Raw genomic sequence first — 26,346 nt, forward strand, 5'->3', positions numbered from 1 at the left:
TCCCTCGGCCGCCCCCAGCCCTGCGGCGGCCCCGGGCCGCGGAGCGCCTCGCCGCCGCCGGCCGTGCCCTGCCCTGCCCGGGGCGATGGTGCCGGCGCCGGGCTTGGTCTGAGCGCCGCCTCCCGCCTCGCCTCCCCGCCCGGGGCCAGCCGCCCGCCGCCGCGCTCGCCCGGCTCGAGGCGAGTTGCGAGCCCGTCCCGAAAACCTGCTAGTCCTCATCTGATCCGAAGGCGAGCAGAGGAGGAGGAGGAGGAGGAGGAGGGGGGGGAGAGGCGGAAGAAGCGAGCGGATAATGTCAACCCCGAGCAGATTCAAAAAGGACAAAGAGATTATAGCGGAGTATGAGAGCCAAGTGAAAGGTAAGCGCGGGGCGGCGGCTCCCCGGGGCTGCGGGCCCGGCTCGGCTCGGCTCGGCTCGGCTCGGCGCCTGTTGCCCCAACTTCACGAGCGGCCGCCCCCTTCCCCTCGTCCCCCCGCTCCGGTGGCCCCCGGCCGCAGACAATGGTGAGCCGTGCCCCTGCCTGCGGGCACATGGCCGGTGGCCCCCGCCCAGCCCTCGGCTCGCTGCTGCTGCGCTGGGCTGGTGGCTAGCGAAGCCTCGTCGCTGGCCACCGAGCGAGGCTTTTCGGCCATGCCAGGAAGCGTCTCAGCCCCGCATCGCCGGGCCGTGCCGCATGCAAGTGTTGTGCCGGGCAGGGGCTGCTTCCCTCGCCCTCGGCGCTTTTCCCCCCCCTGCGGATGCCTTGGAGGATGAGAAAGTAGCGGGCTGGGCGGCGGCGTGGGTCCCCCGGCTCTCCTTCATATCGCACGAATCGCGATAAATGCGTGCTTGAAGGATGGGTGCGAGCCTGAAATGCAGCCCCCAAAGAGCCGTGCCACACCTGAACTCCGATTATTAACACAAAAAAAAAAAAAAAAGGTGTGGGTGTGCTCTTCATGCACCTAGGGAGGACCCTCCCTCAGGGACGGAGCGTGTCCCCACACAGCCCCGGGGGCTTCGGCAGCCCCCTGCCCCATGAGGGTGGGGGCTGTGGACCTTCAGACCACGGCCGCTCCTCAGCTGCTCAAAGATCTGTTGACTTTCTGTAATCTCACAGGCATTTTTCCTCTTATCTTGACAGTTTGATCTTGCGGGATCGAATGATTCTTGTGGTTTTTGTTGTTGTACTTAAAAGGAAAGAGGTAGTTTTTTGGTTTTCTTCTTCCTAAGCTCAACTTTTTTTTTTTTTCCTGTGAAAAATACCTGTCACTGATGAAAGGCTTTGTGGGTCCAGGGTGGGATATAGGTTTAAAATAAATAAGAGACCTGTCAGACGGATGGGCAGGAGGGGGTGCGGGTCCTTGTCTGAGCTGGCAGGCCGAGGTTCGGGCGCCCGTCTGAGATGGACAGAGCCGAGACAGCTCTCACGCTGCTGGTGGATTCAGTGCCATCAAGCCGTCGGAGTATCGGTGCTTCTGCCTCTCTGTGGAGATGGCTCAGATTTGTCTTAATCACTGAGCAGGAAAAATGTCCATAATCTTAATCCCTTTGCAGGGTGTGCAGTCTATTCTTTGCCTACTTCTGACACGATTGTCACAGGCTCGGTGCCGACTAATTATAGCTAGTTGCTGTATAAGCCATTCTTTTCTTATGAATAAATAAATAAAAAAGAAACGTGCCCTTCAGCTACATGTATTGGCTCATTTCCTAAACAACAAAGATTTAGGTAGCGAGCATTCCTGATAACCAGCCTCTCCTTTGGTGTCACGGTCCCCCATCATAACTGCAGGGGGAAGTGGCATTTGTATCCATAGCTTAGCAGGATTCTGACTTGCTTTGCTCCTTTGGGGGGTCTGTGTTGTGCATGGTCCGGTCCTGACCGTCTCGCTTGAATTGTTGATGAGCAGCTGTTGGGGAAAGTATGCTGGGCTAGAAATTGTAGCCAGGGCTGCTTTTTCTGCAACCAGTATCACTGCAATTGTATTTCAGGTGACAAGAACTCTTTGTATTAAGGGTAATTCTGCTCCATGCCAGCTCAGTGATAGTGTATCAAAGTTGTGATAACCATTGTGTGATACCTTGAAAATCTTTTTGATATGGGGCAGTCAAGGGCTAAGGAAACAGTCCTAATTAGCCAGCAAAGTAACTTTAAGGGGCCGTAAATGCAGGGACCCAGGTCCCTACATACTGCCTGGTGTTTCATGCGTTTGGATAGAAGAAAGGGTGTGGCCAAAATGCTTTTTCTGCCTGGATTTCTGGGGTTGCAGCCGCTACTGGATTGCTTGTTGCTGACACATTTAGTGTCAGTGAAGGATGGGGGTGACCGGGCAGCAAACTGTCCCTGTGAGGTCCTTGGGACCGGCGCCTGCACCACGCCGGGTCGTAGCACCATGTCTATCCCTTACCTCGTTGTCAGGCGGCGTTGAGCTCAGCATGCAGCGTGATTTCGGAGCCATCCCCCCGATGTGTGCGCTTGTAAATCCCATTGGGACATGTCTGAATATTGATACTGAAGAAAAAGGGGCCTCTGATGTACATAGCTAGCGGAGTATGCATATGGTGCCATTTTTGGAAATGAGGATTTAACAGTGTCATTCTTCACATAGCTTTTCTGCTCTTAACTCCTCAAATAGGAAGCAGTGACAGATGTTAATTGTTCTGCCTAGTCCCTGGATGGCTTAAACTGACCTCTACTCCATGGTCTGCTTGGATACTCCTCTAGTAATACCAGCATGTTGGCTGTTGCTTTAGTGGAGGTCATCCAGGAACAGCAAGAGCCTGCAGATGTTACCTGTTTGTCAAGCTGAAGTGGGCAAGGTACTTCTGCCCACAAGTCAGAACATCTTACTGCACATCATTTTTCTGTAATATCCATTTTCTTAAGGCTAATTTCTGTCAAGAACTACCCCAACTGTAGAAATAAGGGAATTGTGTTCACTTCCTCCAACATCATATAGAAGGTGGAAGGGTATTTCTTAAGGGTGCCTTAATACTCAAGTTAGATCTGTCTAGATGGATATGTGTAGCCATTGTTTTGGAGGTTGTAAGGATATTATGACAACACAGGCACCTTAATTTGTAAAGACATAAAGGCGGCTGGGAAGTACTGCTTGGCTCTGTAACTCTTACTAGTTGGAAGTGAGCTATCTCGATGCGCTTCTGTTCCAGTATGACCTTGTTGCTTCGTAATCAACAAGGACCTACTTCTCAGTAACGTTTCACTTTTTAATTCAGAAGCTTTAGGAAAGGCATCAAGAGCTTGTTTACTGAAGAACATTTTGACAGATCAGAGGAACAATTTTAATTATTTTTAAAATGGCTCGGGCAATGTGTAGACTATATTGGATTACTGAGTAAGATAGCTTCGCATAATATCCCTGATCATCCACACTGTCAATTGCATGTGGATTTTTTGAGGAAAGCAGTAATTTTACAGGGCCTCTGAAGTCATTAGAGGTGGATTTCCTTCCAACCCTGCAGTTAAGTGGCGGAAGGGAGTGGTGGTACAACTAGAGCTAGAGAGGGGAGCATCCTGTTCAAATGAGCAACAGACAGGTGGCATAGTTAGGAGTTGAGCATTACCCTTCTCGTATGTGATCCTACTTAAATTTACACACAGCACACCTTAGTTCAAAGCTATGTGTTCACTCAGTTGACTGTAGTAGCCTATTATTATCACACTTTTTGTATTCTGTGGACCAGCCTGATACAGCTGAGGACTGGGGATGCTGCTCAGTAGCTTTCAGATGATCCAGATGTTAAACTGGCATAACTGGCAGACTTCTCGAGACTTGCAGCTGGACTTCAGCACACAGGAGAAATGTGCTTTTCATATGTACGCACTGTGCTCACTGGTTACCTGTGCCTGTCTGTTCGGTGAGGCCCTCTGTATCTTTTGAACTGCTGAGGACCTTTGGAGTTTATCTTTTGTGCTACCTACCCAACTAAATCTTCAACTGGAAAGGCGTAAGAGAAGACCTACTGAGATGGTTCCTTTTTCCAACCTTCATTTTTCAGTTGCAAGTGACTGAGTAGAAATATGTTGCTTTTAAAATGCAAATCCAAAAGAAACTTTGTGAAGGGAAATGCTTCCATAAAATTGATAGGCATGTGGACATCTTCAGAATGAAATAATCCTATTTTCCACCAGAATCAATTTGTTAGAACTCTGTATTATATAGAATAATTCACTTTTATGGAAAATAAAAATTCTAGTTTGTGAAACTTAATTTCAACTTGCTCCATATTAAAACAATCTAGAACTGAAACAATAACAGAAATCTCTTGGAGGAAGGGCTACGTTGTAAAATAGAAATTGGGTTGAGGTTTTGGTAAAGGTACCTAATAACTACTTTGAAAAAAAAACACAACCTTTGTGATGAAAAATTTGGAATTGAGAATGTATTGGATGATGTCAGAATTCTCATGTTGTATTTCAGAAAATTCATGAGAATTTGAAAATTCTGGCCAATTTCCAAAGTTCAAGCTTATCAAGTGTGGTTCAGTAGATTTTTTTTGTGATCAGAAAACCTGGCCACAATAACTGTTGTCTAGTTCAGAAAGGATATTGCTTTCCATGTAGTTTTTGAATTTGAGTTAAATGTTTGAGAGAGAGGCTATGGGAGGGTAGTTCCTTACCTTTTTTTTTTCCTTTCTACTTTCTGCTCTCTGATCCTTCTCTTCAGAGTACAAATCTTCAGTTGTCTGGGTAAATATCAGTGAGTTTGTAGATGGTTTTGCAGCTGGTAGGAGTATCTGCAGGTTTAAGTAGTTCAGTCATAAACTGAGCATTCTTTATTTTATTTCATTTTTTATTTTTTTGGGTGGTAGACAAACACCACAGCCTACTTCCCAAAGGTTGTGACTGAAGAACTTCAGAGGTTTGAGCCTCTTAGTCTTTCTAGTAATTAAGGAAAAAATACTTTTTGTGGTACCTGTTTTGAAAATATGGCCTACAGTCAGGAAATAGATTTTTATTTTTTTCCTGGTTTAACCACACAGTGTAGCTGGTGTCTCCAGTTCCTGCAGTGAAACTATTTATTATTTTGTTTGAATTTAAAGGTGGATGGAGTTCTAAGTGCTGTAGCACACATGAAAGGGCAAGCAATGAATGGATTGTCTGACCAGTATTTCTGGCAATATGGCAATCATAACGCATACTTAATATTTAAGTTTTGTCTATTCCTGCACTTTTTTTCCATTACTCTCTAAGAAAGGTTTAATATGTCTCTGCATCTCTAGCAGTTTGGATGCTTTTATGATTACTTCTTTTGGGCTTTTTCCTTTTCCAAGTGTACTTTCTGTGCAGTTTTAGTATTGCAGAATAAGGTTCTAAATCATGGTAAGGTTCATTTAATTTCCTGCCATTATCTTTTATTGGTCACTTTTTTATGAACTGAAGTACTGGTTGCTAATAAAATTAAACTTATAGCTTTGAAATAGCTGTGGTAAGACACAATGGGATCTGAATTTCATCTCATTTTCTGCCTCAAACTTTGCTTGGGTTAGCTTCTGCCTTTTGTGCAAATGGGTTTCCCTGCCAGTCAGCGGTGATGGGTGGTAGCGTTGGAAGGAAGCGGGTCAGAGCTGCTGAGACTGGATAAGAAGTCTCCCACTGACCATTACACAGCCGATTAGAAATCACTGACCGTGCCTTGACGGTGCTCAGCGTGTCTGAGCTCTGCTTTGGACAGGGCTGGATATGGGGGACACCACGAACGGAGCCAGACAGGTGTCAAAGCAAGCACGTGTTCATCTGGTGGTACTTCTGCCCTTCAGCTTTTTTTCAAGCTGCTGCTACAAGTGGCAGATACGCTATCCCACATCTAACCTCTCTGGTCTCCGTAGTGGAAATTAGTGCTACCTTAACTTGTATTAATCCCTATTAGAGTCTAATCTACTCTTACTGCTTGGCTTTTGTGGAGTGAAATAGGCTTTGGAGCTGGGGGGAGTGGGGGTGCTTGCTTTCATTCACGAGCGATTAATATAAACGCGTACTGGGGCTCCTTGCACCCCACGTGCTGCCCCCTCTGCTTTCTGGAGGTTTTATTCTCACAGCGGCGTTTCTTTCCTCCGTGGCCAGCTTCTCCCACCGTGCCAGCTATTGAGCCGACCTTCAGGGACCCTTCTCTGCTCTACTGCAAGCTGTCCAGGCTGACCACCTATCGCCCAGGCCGGGCCTCCTGGCCCCGCTCGCTGCTGGTCAGTCCCTGAGCAGCCCCTTCCTCCTGCGGTTCCTCTGTGTCTTTTGCCACCCCACTTCTCATCTCTCGGAGGGCGAGAGGTGCTGGGGCTGCGTATGTGTGTGGGGGAAGAGAAACATTAGGCCTGGAGGTGGTGGTTGGTGGCACGGTGGCTGTCAGGCCTGGATGGCGCTTGGTGGTGCCATGGCTGGCACGGCTGCTCGCGTGCCACCAGCAGGATGAGGCCGGCGAGCATTGGGTTTTTGGGGTGGAGCAGCGAGGGAGACGCTGAGAGTGTGGGGTCTGTGTTCTGGGCAAGAGGCAGAGCTGTCAGCGCAGGAAGTCTGCTCACTGCGCGGCTTTTATGCTACCAAGACTATGTCTGGCACCAGAACCAAAGGAGTTGGTTATCGCCGCTCTTTTTCCTTTGTTTCCAAGATTTAAACAACCGTAGGCTTTAAACAACCGTGTGGCAGTTTGTGTGATGGCTTGGTCCTGTGGGAGTGCTCTGAGGCAAACAATTCACTTTGATCTGTTGTAGCGGGAGCGGTGATCCTGAGGCAGAGCTTCCTCAGGAATCTGCTGCGTGCTGCTGCCCGTGGGAGTTATCTCCTGGTAGACATGCAGGCGTGTCACAAGTTGGTTACGGCCACCCGATAGGCTAAACGTGGTGTATTACGTTGTACCTGTGCTCTGCCCAGTAATTCATCATGTCCAGGGCAAAATGCTTGTACCCCAGAGCCATTCGTTATTAGCTGGTGTTTAATAACTGGAAAAGGAAAATTTCCTCAGTAGTCCATTCCCTCTCCACTGTGCATGCAACTATTTCTCAAGCATACACCTGTATCAATTTCAAGGTGCAGTGTTCAGTCTTGCATCATACAACCGACTGGAAGCCTGGATTTCACCTTAGGAGAAGAATGAGGTGATTGATAAATGCTGAGATTGCAGTGGAATCTCTTTGTGGAAAGCATAATGAGACTGTTTTGCAAATAACCCCAAGCACACCTCATGCTCTGTTTCCAAGAACTGGTTTGCGTATGGGCATGGTAATGGCTTGGTTTTGCTCCCTCTTGCCAGTGAGTACAGACATTGTCATGGTTTGTCTTCCATAGAAGAAAAAAACACTTGTTTTATTTCATGGTCAGTGTAATCAAATCATCCCAGCTCTAGGTGCATGTCAATGATACAGGTGTTGCACGTAGGAAAAGTGCCCTTTGTAGCCTTTCACTTGAAACGTTTGGGCAAGAAGAGGACCCAGCCTCCTGCCCCACAAAGAAATCTCCAGGAAATAAGCACCAGCAAGGCTGCTGAGTACTCTCAGAAGGTGCAGTGCTGAAGGTGTATGCTTTATGACTCGACTCTGTAATAGCGTGTCTGTGAGATGAGTTCAGGATGACCTGTGTCACTAACACCGAACTGTCCAGTGCAGGACAGCGCAGCTGACCTGATTTTAATGAGGTCCCCATGAAGGTGTGTGGGTACTTGGATCTGCATTTACCTTGATCGTAGTGTTTGGGGTTGGGTGGGGCTGAAGGGTGCTTTTAAGTTAGAGTGGTGAGAGGGGAAAAAAGCTGTTTGTGGCTGTTATTCTCCTAGGAAAAGTTTCAGTAGAGCTTGCTTAGAAGTATGGTCAGTTAAAATATCCCTTTAAACTTTGATATGTTGTCTATTATTGACTGATAAAACCTCTTTGAATTCAACTTGGAACCTCCTGAGACTTCTTATTACAGGTGTAAAGTGCTGACGAGCAGGCAAGAGAGTTGTACTAGTATAACCAAAACATTCTCAAAATATACTAGACATTTTTTTTAAGATTGTGAAATAGAAGTGAAGTTACAGAAATTATACAAAAATACTGCACTTACAGCGTATTATTTCTTGTTAACCATATTGGAAATAAGCAAATGCAGCCGGTTTAGCGGATGGTGGCTTCCAGGAAGTCATGACTGCAACCCTGTACCTAACGAGCTGCTCTGGGAACCAGAAATGACTCCAGCACATTCATGTAAATGGACTGTCCAGACCGCTTAACTGACTCAGTGCTTACTCATCTGAATTACTCCACGTGTAGGAACTACCAGTGGTTCACTGGTGCTCTGTTGTGTCGGGAGTCTTCAGGATGCCGCTTTGACTCGTTTCTTCCAAGAAGCCACAAGTGGAGTAGTGCATGCTTCTTGCTTTGCTCTGTCCTTGTGCTAAACTAAATAAGGAGATGTGCTGATCCCCTTTCACTTTCCAGCGTACATGCTTTCATATGGTAAAAGGCATCAGTCGCTGCTGTGCTAGCCAATTCCAAAGTATCTGCTTCCTGAAAATCAGAGGAGTCTGCTCGTGTTTACATAGTACAGCAGAAGTCTAATAAGATTCAGTGATAGCTCTTGTATGGCTCTGTTCTTTCAACAACCTGTCTTCTTTCAAGCCTTGCTGCTCTCAGCTTTTCCCCTCTGCCTCTTTTTAAGTGAAGAGAGGATAAACAATCTTAAGTGTTAGGTCAGAGACAAGATTAAAAAAAAATGCGTTCATTCAGTACCAAGATGAGCAGGCATCTGAACTGAAACTTTCTAACTCAGCAATCTCAGCAATTAAATTACTGTTTGGAAGGTAGTAAGAACAATGAAAATATTACAATTCAATTACATTGTGCTTTTTTTTTAATTATAGAACAGGAAGACCTAACATTTTGTTTTTTTTTGCTTCCAAACACCTTTAGACTTCCATTGTTAACTATTTTTTTTTATTATTTTTAATTTATATTTTTTTTAAGAAGGTGACAACTGTCCAGTAAATAATCTGTCAGGAAAGATTGTATGATAGAATTGCCTGTGGTAACAGCAGACTGGTCCTGGTGATCCACACACAGTCCTTTCCTTAAGGTTTTATATTCCTAGCAGTTTGGGGCGCTGAGTTAGAGAGCTCTCTAGTGCATCCAGCCATAGGTGCCCTTGCTTGCCAGATGCACTGCAATGCAAGCCTCTGTACCAAAACGTCCTGAGGCCAAGCTGAAGGGCTGGAAGTTACTCTTTACTCCTTTGACAGTGTTTATGGAGGTATTTGGAATGAATACTAAAAAGAAAAAAAAAAGTTTTTACCCTTAGTTACAGGACACTTGACACACCAAGGTTGTTCTAAGTGTTAGTGTTTAGATGGCACAGCATGCTTTTCCTCTTGCAAATCCCTAATTTGCTGGTTAGTAGAAATGAAAGCACATAAACTCTTGTCCATAGGTGCCTTGTGCATGTGGCAAATTGGTGTCTCTGCATGCCTGGCATAAATATTATCAGCTCCACGAAGAACCAGCTATGTAATGGAAAGCTACCTTGTTCTGTGTTGCAAGCAGACAGAGATATGTTTAAAAAGTTGATTTTTTTTTCCCTAACCTATGCTGGCTTTGCTGCCTGGTAGACTACTTGAGGTTAAGAACCAGCGTAATAGGATTGTTTGTAGTATGCACCTTCTTAAGGCTGCCTTCATGTATTGGTGCCCTCCGAATTTCCCAGCAGCAGTGCATACAACTCGTGAGATGCATCACGTCGTGACAGAAAGCAGAGGGGAAGCGTCAGTCTCCCCCGGTACTCACGTGTTGGAGCTGCAGCGGAGCGTGGAGCAGGAGCGGATCCACTGTGCCGGGATGATGGGGAGCGCGGTGCGGGCGGCGGGTCCCCTCCTGCTGGGGCTGCCGGGGGGGAGGCCCCTCGGCTGCCACCGATGTCACACGAGCCCTGCCTCGGTTCTTCCCCCGCTGTGAGTGGCCCCGTACATCCCTGGCTGAGCTCATCGGATTACAGTCATCTCAGCTGTAATCCTTTAATTGCCAGCCACTTCTGGTGCCATGATGTTGTGGCTATGGGTCGAGCCCTGTGCTGCTTAAGCAGTACTCCCGTCGCTGCCTTGAACTTTACCCGAAGGAGGGTGGAATACGCTACCCTGCACAAATGTGATTGTATGGCTTTGTTGAGAAACAAGCAGCCAGGAGCACCTTGAACTGTCCTGTTCCTTGTAGCTGACTGAATTTGCTGAGTGGTTTCTTGACTGAAGTCTACGTGGTCAGCTGTCTATCAACAGACTGCTGCTAAAAATAGAACTTATAAATCGCAGAATCACAGAATGGGTTGGGTTGGAAGGGACCTTAAAGCCCACCCAGCTCCACCCCCCTGCCATGGGCAGGGACACCTCCCACCAGACCAGGCTGCCCAAAGCCCCATCCAGCCTGGCCTTGAGCACCTCCAGGGATGGGGCACCCACAGCTGCTCTGGGCAGCCTGTGCCAGGGCCTCACCACCCTCAAAGAATTTCCTCCTTATATTTAACCTAAATCTCCCCTCTTCTAGTTTAAAGGCACTACTCCTTGTCCTATCACTACAATCCGTGACAAAGAGTCTTTCTCCATCTTTCATTTAAGCCCTCTTTAAGTATTGTAAGGCTGCAATAAGGTCTCCCTGGAACTAATAAACTGCAAATGTGAAGTAAAATGTTACTTTTTCAGGTTTCTGTTGAGCCAGAGAGGTTAGGGGGTGTGAGAGTTGGGGGTTTTGTATGGTTTTTGTACCGATCGTGCTTTGAGACTTGCTGCTTCTGGTGGCTTCTGCCAAGGCTTTAATGCATTATCATAACCATTCTGAATAAAGGCACCTCAGGGAGGCACAATACCTGCTTTTGTGGAGATGTCTCTGGTACTATAAGTAAAGAAAAGCATGAAAAAAATTAATGGCTGAATTGTGGTCAATGAAAAAGTCTGTATTTGAGCATAGCTCCTGAACTTCTACCTGCAAACTTAGCAGAACACAGGGAATCAAATACTGAATCGTGTGTGGCTCCGGCTGGCTGTACCCAGACACAGAAAACTGGAGCATGTTTTCCACTTTTATATGTAAAAAAAAATCTAGTAAGATTTTTTTTTTTTTAACAGCTCAGCTCTGTGCTGACTCCGTGTCACTTCCTGATGGCTGCAGGATGGCCTCTGTGGAGTGAGGGAGGTCTTGGCTCAGGCCTGGACAAACAGACTTCCAGGCTACCACAGCAGTTTTCGCGCTCTTCCATACGGGCTCCAAGAGGCTTAGGGTGAAAAATACCCCGTGGGATTAAATCTATGTGTTTGCTGTTTCAGATGCCATGTTTAGTTCCCCTTTTAGCTGCTGTCTCACTTCAGAGGTGTCCGTGGGTATGTTTATGTGACTGCATATACTGGCCTACATGTTTATTCTGCACACTGTTAACAGAAGTTATAATTTAAAGCACAGCATCTCGCTAGCAGAGTTCCCCTTATTTATAGATCAGAAACTGCTTTGCCTTCAGCTGGCAGAGGGAAGGGATAATGCTGGCCCCATCCACGCTGATGTAATCTGAGTTGCCACTAGGGAAGACCTGAAATGTTAAAGTTTCATTCGATGAACCAGGTAAAAATCCATGTGATGCTGTGGTGTCAGGAGTCTGATCAGTGCAGCCTTCCTAGTGATCACAGCGTTTACACGAGGAGTCTGCTTTCACATCTTGCTACCGTGATCTTACCCAAAACTGAGCTTTGAATCCCAGATCGCCCATCTTGCAAGTGATTGCTCCAAGAATGAGGTAATGGAATATGTGGGGACAAGTCTCCCCCTGTTTTCTTGTCTGTTGAAGCTGTTCTGCTTTTCCCCAGACTTAATGAATATTTAATTATTTACAGAGTGAATATGAATCCATCGCCTGGTGGTTAGAGCAGTCACCGAAGAGATACAGGTTTCACTATGTATTCCAGCAAGTGTGTATTCCTGCTCTTCTGCTTTTCTAAACAAATGAAAAAGGTGGAGAGAGAGGGCTGTAGGACTGAGGTATTTGTGTCACCACTCTAAAGCGAGAATACGGATTTTATCAGTCTGGAAGGGGGAAGTATTCAGAGGATACCTTATTCATTCATTACATGTGGTCACGTAGTATACAAAAACACCCTGACCCTTTCCTTTGTATTGATTTTTAATTTTAATGCCCTGCTAGAGTTAAGGCAATTTTTGGAAGATTGCCTCAATGAAAAAAAAATGTTCGCTCAGAGTTATCTGAAAGGTTCGTAAACGAATGTGTGTTTGCACGAACCTTTGCTCTGATTATTCTTTCCGAAGTACTCGATTCGTACAGCGTATTCAGACATCTGCCGCATGGTGATTCTGCTTTCCTGTTGCCCGAGTTGCCAATTCACAAGCAGCTTTCATAGCAGTCACCGTAGTCTTATTCTGGAAATATTCCTGACTTATTTCATATCTGTGAAGAGTGGGTTTTTTTTTTTTGAGGGTGAAAAAATTGTCTTAACTACTGTTTAAGGAGGAAAGAAGGGGAGTGGGTTTGCAGATGTTACTGAGGCAAATCTGCAGTTGTTAATCAAACAGTGAATGTGTTGAGGTTTAGGGGCGAGCTGAATGGTTACAGTGCAGTTGATACAGCTGGAAGGAGAAAAATCCTGAAGAACTCTGTATTGGTTATGACAGTTGATCAGATTATGTCTGTTGCAGACCTGTTTCACAGAACAGCAGGCAGCACCTCAGGCAGACAGGGTGCTTACAGGTGTTGGGCTTTACCCAGGTGTATTAACATGCCTGCTCTTCCCTTGTACTACTCCAAGTCAGGTTGTTTCAACAGCTCTGTGCAAAGTACTGTAGCTAAGGATCAGGCAAGAAGATGGAAATGTCCAAATTCTCTCCTCCTTGATTTAAAAAGGGGATTTAAGAAAACAATTTGGGTATGTTTCTGAATTTGTACACTGGCTTATTTAGTGTTTGAAAGAAGAATTTGTGTCTAGTTCTCTTCTGCACTCCACCAAGCTGCCAGGTAATTTATCTAGCTATTCATTTGATTACCTTTTTTTAACTGCAATGGAATGATGTATCAAATGAATAGCTAATGCATTACAAGTACTATAAACAAGGAGATGGAATGCGTGTGAAGGCTTAGTAGAAAGTTCAGTGCCCTAACTTTGTGTGTAATGTGTTATTTTCTGAGTTTTAACATTGGACTTGCAGCACACGTGCTTTTCACATTGTGTGGCTTTCTTCTTCCTTAGCATTGCTTGTGTTAGGGTATTTGAAAGTAAATTTAACTCTAGATACTGTTTTTTTAGATGCCATCTCTGAAATTACAATTTTTTCTCTGTTAATAAGATATCGGTAGTATGTGAGATCATGGGATTTACTATGATAGTTACTTCCATTTCGGGAACTTCTGCCTTGCTTATATGCCTACTTGCAAGATGCTTTGAAAGAGCGATTTTTAAGTTTCGACTCACACCTTATGTAGGGCAGCAGGGATTCAGGTCCCTTACTGGGATCATAAGGGTCATTATTCATACAGTGTGTTTATAACGTTGGAATTACCCTTTTGAATCTCATCTCAGGTGTCTGTGATTTTGGGAAGACACCTCTTCTGTAATTCTTGTGCAAGCAGACACATTCTTGTGAAAAAAAAAACCCACAACACTGAGCCTCTCTTTCTCCAAGGCTGGGACAAAACTGCACTGTAACTTGGGCAAGTGCATTTAATTTGAAGTGAAGAGAGGTCTTCGTTTCAGGGGAGTGAATGCACTGACGAGTCGCTAGGTCTGCAGGAGTTCAGGAGGTGACTGAAGTATCCCCACTCAGATGGAAGTACTGAGCGCCTTGCGATTTGGTGCAGAGTTAACACAGCTGAACGAGTGTTGATGAAACTGGCGTTTTCCTTTGCAAGTTTTATTTTTCCGGTAATGGTTAAGATTTTTGTCAACATCTGGTAACTAGTCAGGTCCTGTTTACTTTAGCCTTGTGGTTTCCTAGCTGGTGGCGTGGGCATCACGGAAGCTGTTCCCCACACCGATGAGGTGTAGCCTGAGCTGGTATGTGCTGCTCAGGCTCCTCCGTGGGGTACAGATGTGTCAATTCTCTCTAACAAGCCTTGGCTACAGGAAAGCTTGAGACCTACTGCTGTAAAATTTCCGTCAGTTAAAGCATTAGGCTTTGTACGGCATTCAGTGCTGTGAATAGTTGCTAACGAATGCGGGGCTGGAGGGATGAATGAAGCAGTATTGCTTCTCTAAGCAGTATAGTAGCTGCCGTGTGTGTCCTGTTATGCGCGGCCTTGTTTACTTTATACACATGAATTTGTTGACCTCACCAGGGCTCTTAACCTTCCTAGGGCTACTAATCTCCATAAACGTCTGCAGGATCGGGCTTAATTTTGGCATGGAAATATGCAAATGGAATGAATCAAAGTGTGAGTCATCACTTCATACAGTCAAACGTCCTGACCTAGTCCTGCAGCCTCGTGTCAGGCTGAAGCTTGCTCGGGAGCTGGTGGGACCTGGCCCATGCTTTGGGAATCCTGGTTTCGTAAGTCTAACAGAGAATGTACTGAAACATACGGAAGCATAGCAGAAAATACTGAAGCAAAGCAAGAACTGTCATCTGATTCAGATGCACCTCTCAAGATAAAATTAATTTAGATTACTGCCAGGATTATACACACACTACAGTGTCTCAATAGTGTTCAAGATGCCTTTTGAAAACTGTAATGGAGGTGTTTTAAATTCACTGAATGTTGTTCTTTTTGAGTATCTAGCTCAACTAAAGTATGGTACAATAAATGAACTTACTGTTAAAACTTATTGCAGGCAGTGAATTGGGGAGCTAAGCGATGCGAATCTCGCTTTCCTGTCTGTGCTATAGAACGCAAAAGCACAAACATGGTTAGCACAAGGTTCTTTTTGATATTTTAATCTTTTAAACCTTTGAAATGTTGGTGTGCTTGAAAGGACTTCTAAATCCATCGGATAGTCTGCACTGTCTCATACTGTGTTCAAAATCATAGCAGATAAAGGAAGAGTGATCAGAAAGCTTAATGCAGTCAGAGCGTCACAACCTGTTATGTAAAGCAGCATTTGGCAGGGCCTTCCCAGCTGCTGTAAATGAATGTTAACAGCATTTTATCGGCTGCTTTCTCTGCCTTTATTACATAATCTGAATATTTATGACCCTATTAATATGTTTAGCTGTGAAATTGCAATATTGATGGAATGAACGTTCCATGGAAGAGTGAATGAGCAGAATATTTGCATCAGGAACAAAAGTTGTGTAAATATTAAAAAGCTTGGTGCTTGTATTTGAAAGAAGTTTGCTGAATTACTGTACAGATGTGGCATGCAGTTTCCCTAAACATTTTCACTTTGGTGATGGGTAGTGTTGCTGAATATTGCGCGCGTCTGTGTAAAACTGATCACTAGCCAGGAAGTGGTGCTTTGTGTTTGTTTATTTTAAATGCAACTCCCTAAATCCATAGTCATGATCCTTTGGAGCCTTGAGCAGACATAGGCAACCTGTGGACCTTAGGCTAGACCCTGTTCATCAGAATCACCTCTATCCAGAGAGCTGCTTCAGGTAAGATTTTGGAGCAGGATGTGGGCCAAGTTACTATTACAATTTGATTTTGTTTATTTGGTGACAAAGATCTTCCTTTCTGCCTTGTGCCCCACTTTGTCTTGGCTCTAAAACCACTTCTTTTGCCACGACCAGGTAGTGTTGTCGTGTGACCTCAAACGCACGTCACACCATTAGGGCATACGTGCAGCATGTTATATGGCTGGATTCTGCGTGCACTTGCTGTCCCGTTACTGACTGCACACCTGACCATTACGTGATCATACTTGGAATATGTGGGAAAGTAACATGCTTGGTCAAGAGATGCACAAGGAGCTGTAAGATGTTTCCCTCGGGAGCCCCTTGGATTGTATTATGCCCCCAGACAGAACCAAACACCACTATTTCAACAGATAGCTGCAAATTTCTGACAGTGTTTAGAGGCCTGACACCGTTGTGGTCAGTGGCTCACAGATACGGAATTTACAAATGCCACTGGTCCCCTGCTTCCTTACCATTCTGCAAGATCAATAGCTCAGTTAGCAGCAGGCTCAGGTGAGCAGCTTGTCTATGGAAAGGTGAGCTGGAAAAGGAACTTCTGGTTTTATTTTTAGTGGGGTGGGGTTGCTGGTCATTTTTATTTTGCATGCAAATCTGTAGCCTGTCAGAAAGCTGCTGTCCTATGTGTCTTGTCCTCTTGCCACTGAGAACCAGCGGTAAGTTTCTGAGAAATACAGCTGTCAGTGGAAGTCCCATTTGTTTGCAGCAGTCTCATAGGTGGTAGCGCCAGTTCTGCGGTGTATTTTTACACTATGCCTGTATCTGCGTAACTCCATCTCTTACAGTCTCTAGTTTCACCCTCTCCACAACCTCATGAGCTGGTACAGGAAGCAGCTGCACACAAATGTAAATGCTCAAAATGTTAGAAGGGTAAAGATAAGTAGGTGTAGAGCGTGGAGTGTTAGAATTGAGACCCGTAAGGGAAGGCTCCGTGGAGACTTTATAGTGGCCTTCCAGTACCTAAAGGGGGCCTACATGTAGTGATAGGACAAGGGGAAAAAGCTTTAAATTAAAAGAGAGGAGATTTAGATTAGATATTCATAAGAAATTCTTTACTATTGAGGGCGGTGAGGCCCTGGCACAGGCTGCCCAGAGCAGCTGTGGGTGCCCCATCCCTGGAGGTGCTCAAGGCCAGGCTGGATGGGGCTTTGGGCAGCCTGGTCTGGTGGGAGGTGTCCCTGCCCATGGCAGGGGGGTGGAACTGAGTGGGCTTTGAGGTCCCTTCCAACTCAACCCATTCCGTGGTTCAGGAAGAAAGTTTAGATTAATGCATTTTTTTAACAGTATTTTGTCCTCAAGCCAGTTATATCTACTGTAGGGCTCCAAATGGACTCTCTTCCCGTGAGGGGAATTGAGATTTAAATATGTATTCTTCTTCTGGGCAATAGTGTTGAGCAGTCAAGTAAGGTTCTTAATAGAACAAAGAAACCTTTAACTAAGATAGGAGTTTCAATTGCATTCTTTTTTGCTTTGTGCAAGAGAAACTTGCATTAACTCAGATAAATAAAAGAATGGATGGGGTGGAGGAAGTTTGGAAAAAGCACAACTGTTTACAAAGTTAAGTGCCGAGTTTACAATAAACCAGTCATTTTTAGTTTGGGAACTCTTAAAATAAGATTCCCCTTCTCCACATCCGTGCATATCTAAGTCAAGATATTTAAAGGAAATATTTTTCAGCTCTTTCAGTGGTTTGGTTTGGGGTTTTTCTTTAATTTTTCATACAGTAAATACCTATATGGCAATGTAAAATTAATAGCAGTTTGCTTTTGCTGTTTTGTTTGTGTTTTTTGTTTTGTTTTGTTTTGGTTTGGTTTTGGTCTGTGCATGGTTTGAAATTACATTCTTCTTTTACTCATCCTTGTACCGAGTTTGTATGAGCTAAATACAATGTATTTCCTTTAAACATGAACAATGACAAATCTTTTCTGATATTGTCTGAGGGGTATACGTTGTTGCACTCTGTTGCAGAGGTTTTGAAGACCTTATGCATAGTCTAAGCAAATTTTAAAACTGGTAGCCTTAAGGAATAATACTTAGGAGTTTTAAAGTTTTCTTATACCTGAAACGACCTATGGCAAAAATACAAACTAGAATACATAAAAAACAAAATACAAAAATTGTTTAAAAGACAAAATACAAAAATACATCAGATGTTGTTAAGAGGAAGTCTAGCAGATGTGAAATAGTTTTTATTTTGTACATGCTTATCTAATGTTTACAGGCTTATTGTATGCAATTAGACACGGAATAATCTCCTGTCTTAAATCAGTTCTTTTAAATGAACACCTTAAAGAGGGCTGTGATGAAGGCATCTGTCCATGCCTGTCCTCTGCAGTTCAGATGCCAAATCCAACAATGACAAAAGGCAGCTGTTTTTTGAAGTCATTGATTCTGCTTCTTGTTTGGGTAGAAGAGCTCTGGGACATGGCTTGAGATGCTCCATTTCCCTAATTACCCCTCTCTGTGGGTACTTTGCAGCCTCCTGCTCGTTCCTTCCTATCAAGAGAGTGCTTTCCAGAGCAAAATCCATAATGTCTCTTTAAACGGACCTAATCAAAACTCGCTAAATTGAGGGAAAACTGCCATTGACTTCAAAGGACTTGTGGTTGGGTTTCTGGAAAGGAAAGGCATAGCCCTTTCTATTAAGTAACTGATACGATCTTCATCACTTAAAACTTTCTTTTGTGGGCTGCTTTAAAAGTATTAACATTCCAGATTTATTGGGTGAATGGTAAACTCCATTTTCAGAGCAGAACACAGTGCATCTTACTTGCGGAGGTGCAAAGGGTATATCGCAGTAACACTCTACTGCAGACTTCTTTAAATCTCCTGCTGTCTTGCATCCCCTTTGCTGCATCCCATACAGGTAATTAATTTGCAGGATAAAGCTATTGTCCACACTCCCCTTGGAACAACGTCAGCTGGCATGTGGGAGCCTTCACCAGGAAGGAGAGACAGTTCGTTGCGTTTATAGAATGTGCTTCCAAATGACTCCTTGTGTTACCTGGCTTGACCATGACTGGTCCTTGTTTGTCACAGGAATCAGTAAGGTAAACCTCACATAAAGGAGGTACTACTAACTCAAGAGTGAAAATTTAAAAAGTCTTTTTTTTTTTTCCCCTAAATGTCAGTTAATGGCCATTGCTTCTTGTCCTTTCCCTGTCTATCACTGAGAAGAGTCTGGTTTCGTCATCCATACTGCCCCTCTCCAGCCCCCTTCACATATTATTTCACATTGGTGAGATCCACTTAAGCCTTCTCTTTTCCAGGACGAACAGTCCCAGCTCTCTCACCCTGTTATGTCAGATTTTCCAGTGCTTTAATTGCCTTTGTGTCTGTCCCTTTGCTGGACTTGCTCTGGTATGCCCATAGACATGGTACTCCAGGTGTGATCTCAACAGTGCAGGCTAAAGCCGAAGGATCAAGACTCTCGACCTGCTGGCAGTGCCTTCCTAGTGCAATCTGGGAGACTGTTGGCCTTTTCTGCCGTAAGATCACGTTGTGGGCTCACAGTCAGCTTGGTGTTCACCAGGACCCTTAAGACTTTTTTTATTTTTTTTAATAAGCTGCTATCCAGATAGTTTGCCCCCAGTGTGTACTGATGCATGGGGTTATTCCTTCCCAGGTATGGGGTTTTGTATTTCCCTTTTTTGTACTTCATGAGGTTCCTGTTTGTCCATTTTTCCAGCCTGTTGAAGTCCCCCTGAATGGCAGCACAACCACGTGGTAGAATTGCTCTTTGCAATTTTGTCTCATCTGCAGACTTGCTGAGGGTGCTCTCTGCTAATTGTCCAGGCTGTTAATGAAGATGTTGAACAGTACTGGTCACAATATCACTCCCTGGGGTACACCACTAGTGACTGGCCTCCAGATGGACTTCATGTTGGTAATCACAAGCCTTTGAGACTGATAGTTCAACCAGTTTTCAGTCCACCTCACTGTCCATTCATCTAGCCTCTACTTTCATTCAGTGAGGATATTGTAGAGGACAATGCTGAAAGCCTTACTGAAATCAGGTTAACATCCACTGTTCTTCCCTCATCTGCCAAGTCAGTAATCTCATTTTAGAAGACTATCAAGTTGGTCAGGCCTGATTTTTCTTTTATAAATGTATACTGACTACTCACAATCACCTTCTTGTCCTTAGGATGTTTAGAAGTAATTTCCAGAATTATTTGCTCCTTCCCCAGGATCAAGGTGAAATTGGCTGAGCTGTAGTTCCCTGGATCATTTTCCTTTTTCTCTTTGAAGATAGGAATCACATTTGCATTTTTTTATTCCTCAAGAAATTCTCACACTAGCTATGACCTTTCAAAGATAATCAGGAATATCCTTGTGATCACATTGGCCAGCTCATGCACTCATGAATGCATCCCATCAGGACCAGTGGACTTACGTAAATCCAGTTTGCTTGAATGTTTTCCAGCCTGGTCCTCTTGTACCAAGGGTAAGTCTTACGTATGAATTTCCCAATGGTCTCTGGAAGCTGAGGTTGCTGAAGGCAAGTCTTACCAGTAAAGACTAAGGAGAAGATGACACTGAGTACCTCAGCATTGTCTCTGTTCTTCATCACCATGTTTCCTGCTCCACTCAGCAGTGGTCTATTTGTTTTGTTCTGTCCTCGTAGGATCTTGAACTCCACCATCTCATGGTCATTGCAGCTGGGACTGTCCCAGCCTTCACATCCCTTTGCTCATATAAGGGGTAACTCCCTCTCCTTGCTATCCTACCTGTCCTTCACAAGGTGTTTTTCACTTACCCATTGTGGTACTCTGGTTGTGTGAGCCATCCTACTGCATCTCTGTGATGCTGATGGGATTATCACCCCACAACTACATCAGACCTCTAACTCCTCCTCTTTGTTGCCTGTGCTGCGTATGTTATTGTACAGGCACGTCAGAGAGGCATCACAGGCTTGCTGATTTCACAAAATAGGTATGAGGGCCTCCCCCACGATACTGTTCTGTAGGTGGTCTCTTGTTTCTGTGCTTATGCTTGAGGTAACCCCCCTTCAGTCCTGTTTAGTTGATTACAAGGTCTCATCCATATCACATCAGCTGCTGTGTTTATCGTCCTGGTCTGCTAATTCCTCATTAGAGTATGGGTTGTCTCACTCCCTTGTTGTTCCAGAGTGAAAGCACTCCTCTCCTGGTTGGCCAGAGGTGCTTTTGCCCCAAAATGCTCCTGCTACCAGCTTAAATGAGATTGGGATACGGGAATTCTTCTTATATAATGATGGTATTATGCGCTTAATGAAGTGAAAATACATTGCATGAGCACATTCAAAGACTCTGCTGAGCTGGAAAATTCTTTTAACTTAGTTACTAAAATTTTCCTAGCCATCTCATGTAAATTTCTTATTTCTCTGTCCCCTTCTCCTTTGGACAAGAGATGGAGGGAAAAAATGGGGCCTAATTTTGCTTAAATATATGCTTTTATTTTTCACAGAATCATATAATGTCGGTTTGGAAGGCATCTCTGGACTTCATCTGGTCCAACCCCACCCCTGCTCAAGCATGGCCACCTAGATCAGGTTGCTCAGGATCATGTCCAGATGGCTTTAGAATATCTCCGAGAAGGGAGACTACAGCCTGTCTGGGCAACCTGTTCCATTGCTCAGTCATCCACACAGTAAAGCGTTTTTAAGAAATAACTTTTTATTCCTTATTTTTGAAATGAAATGCAAATTTGTTCCCATGACCCAAAACGGCTAAAGATTGCCCGAGTCTTTTAACTGCTGTCTTAAAGCTTGCCTTCAGCCTGGGAAACGTTTCTGTGCAAAATGGTACCACTTACTATTCCTACTGGAGAACGAGGAAGACCCAGGAAGCTTTCCTGATGTCCTTTTATATTAATTCAAGGAAGAGAAAAGAGAAAGACCTTGAACCTCTTCATTCAAGGTCTGTCAACTTTTCATTGCTCACCCATCCAAACACACAGGGGGATACAGAGAAAGGGGGTGGCCTACAAATTCAGGGGAACTTAAGAACCGATTGCTGTTATGTCTTGATGTCTCTCTGATGCTCTTCTGGAGACATTTTGTCAGACAAGGGCAGCCCTAACAGAAGCTAGCTGTGCTGCTGTTGGATAGTTCCTCAAACTGCTCTGCATCTTTCCAGAGAGACCTGAGAAGAATTAATGTCGCATGTAAAACTCCCTGTAACTGCTCTTCAAGTCATCTGTATGGATTAGGAGGTTTTGTCTGTTTGTTTTTCCCTGGCTCTCCGATTTAAAATCAATTCTTCACGTTGATCCAAATAGGACAGAATGTGTGGTGCAGATGTACCATCAGAGAACATGTGCTTAGGACGGATGGATTTATAGAGCTAATTAACTAAATATAATGCAACTTAGATTACATAATTAAAGCAAACACGTAAGTACTGGTACATAGCTATTGAAATCTGGACCTGATACTAAAGATTTTGTGAATTAACCTCTTTGGTTAATTTGGTGATGCTCCTCAGTAAAATTTTAAAACTGATCTTCTGCTGAATAATTCTGGAATAAGTTCTGCAGGGCAGATTTAGGACAAGAATGTCCCTAGGTCAGTCACACACACTGACTATTGTCTTCACAAGAATTTTCTCTGGGAACAACAACAACAAAATAAAATCTGTGCATCTTCCATCTTAATTGAACCCTAGAAATTCATGCCTACAAACCAAATGAAAATGGAAACTTTATACATCTTGTCAGCAAATTGCAAGCTATCAGTCACAGCTACAGATGAAAGCTAGCACGACCTACATCTGTCGTGTTGTTACAATGGTGCTGGCATTACAGTTCCATTGTTTAGATTTAGGGTCAAGCCTGCCGAGACCTCTTTTTATTCAGCTCTGAATGTATCCATTTTCATTAAGTTTTTCAAAGCAGTATGAAAGACTCAGCAGGGCAAGATGTGGCGATGTTGAACCTCAGTTAGTCCTGCAGCTATCGAACTGTCTCGTGGTCACAGATGGTCACTGCAATTGTCCACACCAGTCTACCACCGGAGCTGCTATTGAAAGGGCACAAAACTGCTGGTACAAAGGGGCGCCTTTTCTCCCGCCAGTAAATGAGTCTACTGTTGCTCTGAGCTGGCATTGTTGAAGGTTTTGTGCAGGAGAAGAATAGCTGTCGACAAACCAGTTTCCATGCTGAAAAATGCTACTCTTATTCCTAAACTTAGCGATCTTGCCTTGGGTGAATAACAGTGTCTGACTAATACCAGAGTGGCATTTTGTAAACTATTTTCATTGATTATGTGGATGACGGCTGTACTGGGAGGTCTAATGCTGACAGCAGTAAATGCAAGCTTGTTAACGTGCTAAACAAGGCATGCTTCTGTTCTGTAATTCCATTAGAGGAAAATCTCTTTGACTGTACACTGTTAAAAACATCAGGGGCATTATTTGCTCAGTTTCTAAGTTTAATTCTCAAATGTTAAGGTGTCCTTACGCAGATTGACAGAGTACAGCCAAGTTGTCTCACTGAGTTCTGTAACTTGGTTATCAGGTACCACATGCCTTAATCTTCGTGCTATAAAAATATAAGGTTTTACAGCTAGTGAGTAAATCTTCCAAATCCTTCTTCTTGGCAATGTGAATGTGCGTTTTGTTTCGTCTTTAAACAGAATCGCTTCTTCAAAGTATTATTAACTACGGTTCTCCTCCTTTTTTGGGATGGTGAGGTGAAAGCCTCCATACAAATGGCCTGCATGTTTGTTGGCAGCCTGATGAAGGTTCTGGTAAGATTAAAATAGTTCTTGCTTGAAAGAACAATGAAGAGCAATAAAGCTGATTTCTGTTGTATGGGATCCTTTGTGGCCTGTGACAGATCAGTTTACCGCTGGCAAGGGAACCCTTAAAATTCAAGTGACCACAGTGAAGAAATGGATGCTTGTTCCTGGACAGGAAATATCAGGCCTCTATGGAGACTTGCTGAATGATTCACCCCACAACATTTAGAATTTGTACTTTAATATTAGGATGTGAGGGTGGTGTGTGTGTGTTGGTTTTTTTGTGCTTTTTTTGGTCCTCCATATCCAACTGAAAGCTGTCTGCTGCTTAGCCTCATGTGCTCCAGTGGGATTTTTCTGCCCCCCTCGCTCCCTCGGGGCCCTCTGTGACTTCTGAATGGCCTGTTGCACCACAAATTTCATAGCTCTCTGAGTACATGAATGTTTGTGTGTCCATTTTGTCCCTTCATCTGGCCCCAGAGTCTGTTGCTACATGGAATGTCTCAGCCAGGCAGGTTTAAGTTAAAAAGAGGCTATCTCTACATGCAAGAGGTAATGAGCCTGGTAATGTACTTTGGCTTGCAATCACTAGAATTATATATTTCTGTGCCAAAGATGGAACTGAAAAGGAGGGATGATTTTCACATAAGATGAAAATCATTTGCAGAGGGATGGGTCCGACCGTTCCAAAAAAAAAAATTCAACTTTCTTCTGCCTGCATTATTCAGTTAACGGGGGAATCTGAAGAATGAGACTTCTGGCCAGAAAAGAGATGAATATTGATGATCTTCATGATGCTGAAAGAACCCAGAGGAATTTGACACTGACCTAAAGCCGGGTCACTCGAGCAACTAGTCATTCTTAATGACTCCAGTCAATGTACCCTTGCTTCAGCAGTCATGCTTTCTGCTGCCTTGCTTGGGCTGTGGTCTAGTGAGTTTTATTTTTTCCCTTCCTGTCTTACAGTGTACTGCATGCAAATAATCCCTCGACAAACGTAATGTAAATCATTAAAATTTGTCAGTAGTGACTTCCTGGTAGCTGCGTCCTGTTTGGGCAGTGGGGGCAGTTTCTAGACTGGTAGTTTCCTTTCTCACAGCTAGTCTGCATTTATCATGATGTCAGTGTAGCTTATGCTGTATATGACTCAGGCAGAAGCTTTTTCCTCTTGTTTCTAATAAAACAGGTGCTGGTAGACTAAGCAATAAATGTATTTGAGCCAAGCAATACAAACTTCACAATTCAAAACCTTGCACAAAAGTCATCGGCCTCAGCGGGCTGTGGACTGCAGAGCTCTTAGGTCTGGGAGTAGGGAGCTGGGAATAACACTCAGGTGACTTGAATCAAGGCCTCATTGCTCCACTGCTTGGTGGAAGTGTCCTGGGCAAGCGCCGAGAATAGCCATAGCTGCTTCAGCAGCCCTCGTGCCAGGCAGTCCTACAGTGTGTCATATCACTTACCTGCAGCGCTCGGAGTGGTCAGCCCATAAGCATGGGTGCCTCTTGATGGAAGGGCTGTTCGGACTCGGTCATTTCAGCATCCTGGGACCCCGACCACCTACAGAAAATTAGGCCGTCAGAGAACCTGTCAGGCACTGGTCATATTAAATTCCAAGTCTGAGTAATGCTGAAAGAGAATGGCCTTGGATTTTCCATAGTCACTGATGGAACTGAAGTACCACCTCAGCCCTCTTTTCAGCTGCTATTTAACCTCACAGATGGACAGGAATCAAGGTCTCTCCCTGTCAAATGCATTGGAGTTAAAGGATCCTATGGATGTGTCCATGAGTATAACCAACACTTGTTGAGCCTAATTTTAAGGTGCTGTTTTGTGGCTTGCTTTGCACATGTCATATTTCTAATAAGTAAAACCTAAAGGAAAACATCCTGGAGTACAGTATGCTGTGTTGAGGGAGTAGTTCCTGGTACACTTAGATCTGTAGGACACATAGACCAGTTTGACCATATAGACCTTTTTGTTGTTTAGTTTCAGATATGGCTACAGTTGGATGTAACAACAAATTCAAAAACACTGTTGAAAGATCTAAGGGGTTGAGTGTGGCTTATGTGTTGTTGTTTTCCTCTGTTTTTTAGCCTTATATTACGATTAAAGGAAAATCTATCCGAATAGTTATCCCACGGGAAATAAGGCATTAAACTGAAAGTGCTGGCTTTGTAAATTATATTGAGGTTCAAGGTAACGTCAACCTCCTGAAAAAAAAAATGGGTTGGCTGAAGCTTTGGATGCCTGAAGAGCAACTTTCCTTCTTTGTAAGGAAGGACATCAGCTGGAAAGTTGAAGACTACGCTGCACATTAGGGCAAAGCCAATTTGTTGTTATTTGCACTGCAGAATGAACCTCATCTGCATTGCCCTGGTGTCATGGGAATGTTCTGCTGATTACCCATTTAGATGTCCAAAGTGATTCTGTGTGCATTTCCTTACTATTTTAGTGCTTTAAAATGTTACTCATTTATCCTTTGCAACTCCTATTTTAGAATGTGCTTTCAAAATTGAGTTTGCAACTTGATATACAGCAGACTCCATGGTAACTTTTTTTGTAGCTTGTAAAATGGCTTCTGAATATTTACCAAACCCAGAACAGTATAGGATTTTTATTTTCTTTTTTTTTCCTTTTCTCTCTGTATCTGGTAAGATCATGGAATAGATCCTCCTGGAAGTAGTGTTAAGGCACATGCAAGACAAGGAACCGATCTGCGACAGACAGCATGTCTTACCAAGGGCAAATCATGCCTGACCAATCTTGTGGCCTTTTGTGGTGGAGTGACTGCAGCAGTTGACAAGGGAAGACCAACCGATGTCATCTGTCTGGACTTCTGTAAGGCCTTAGACACAGTGCCACACAACATCACATCCTGATCGCTTAATTGGAGAGTGATAAATTTGAAGGGTGGTCGGTTCATTGGATAAGGACTTGGCTGGAAGGCTGCATCCCGAGAGTTGCGGTCAATGGCTCTATGTTCAGGTGGAGGCCAGTGACAAGTGGTGTTCCTCAGGGGTCTGTCTTGGGACCAGTACTGTTTAATATCTTTACA

The 26,346-nt window shown here is 44.2% G+C and overlaps 1 protein-coding gene and 1 long non-coding RNA gene across 3 annotated transcripts in view; one reads left to right on the plus strand and one right to left on the minus strand.

The window, feature by feature from the left end:
• The first annotated feature begins 43 nt into the window (after positions 1-43).
• SRGAP1 (SLIT-ROBO Rho GTPase activating protein 1) overlaps positions 44-26,346 on the plus strand; it is a 150,840-nt gene continuing 124,537 nt past the window's right edge. The window contains exon 1 of one of the 2 annotated variants that reach the window (XM_083821498.1): positions 44-359. In XM_083821498.1, coding sequence (XP_083677624.1) covers positions 293-359 — 67 coding nt within the window. In that variant the 5' untranslated portion in view covers positions 44-292. The remainder of the gene's footprint in view (positions 360-26,346) is intronic. The other variant, XM_083821499.1, reaches the window with a different exon arrangement.
• The window catches only part of LOC310893037, a 49,456-nt gene continuing 31,285 nt past the window's right edge, over positions 8,176-26,346 (minus strand). The window contains exon 2 of the long non-coding RNA XR_014578658.1: positions 8,176-24,848. This is a non-coding gene — a long non-coding RNA (uncharacterized lncRNA). The remainder of the gene's footprint in view (positions 24,849-26,346) is intronic.

Source organism: Anser anser (genome assembly GCF_964211835.1).
Source record: "Anser anser genome assembly, chromosome: 1".
Taxonomy (NCBI): Eukaryota; Metazoa; Chordata; class Aves; order Anseriformes; family Anatidae; genus Anser; species Anser anser.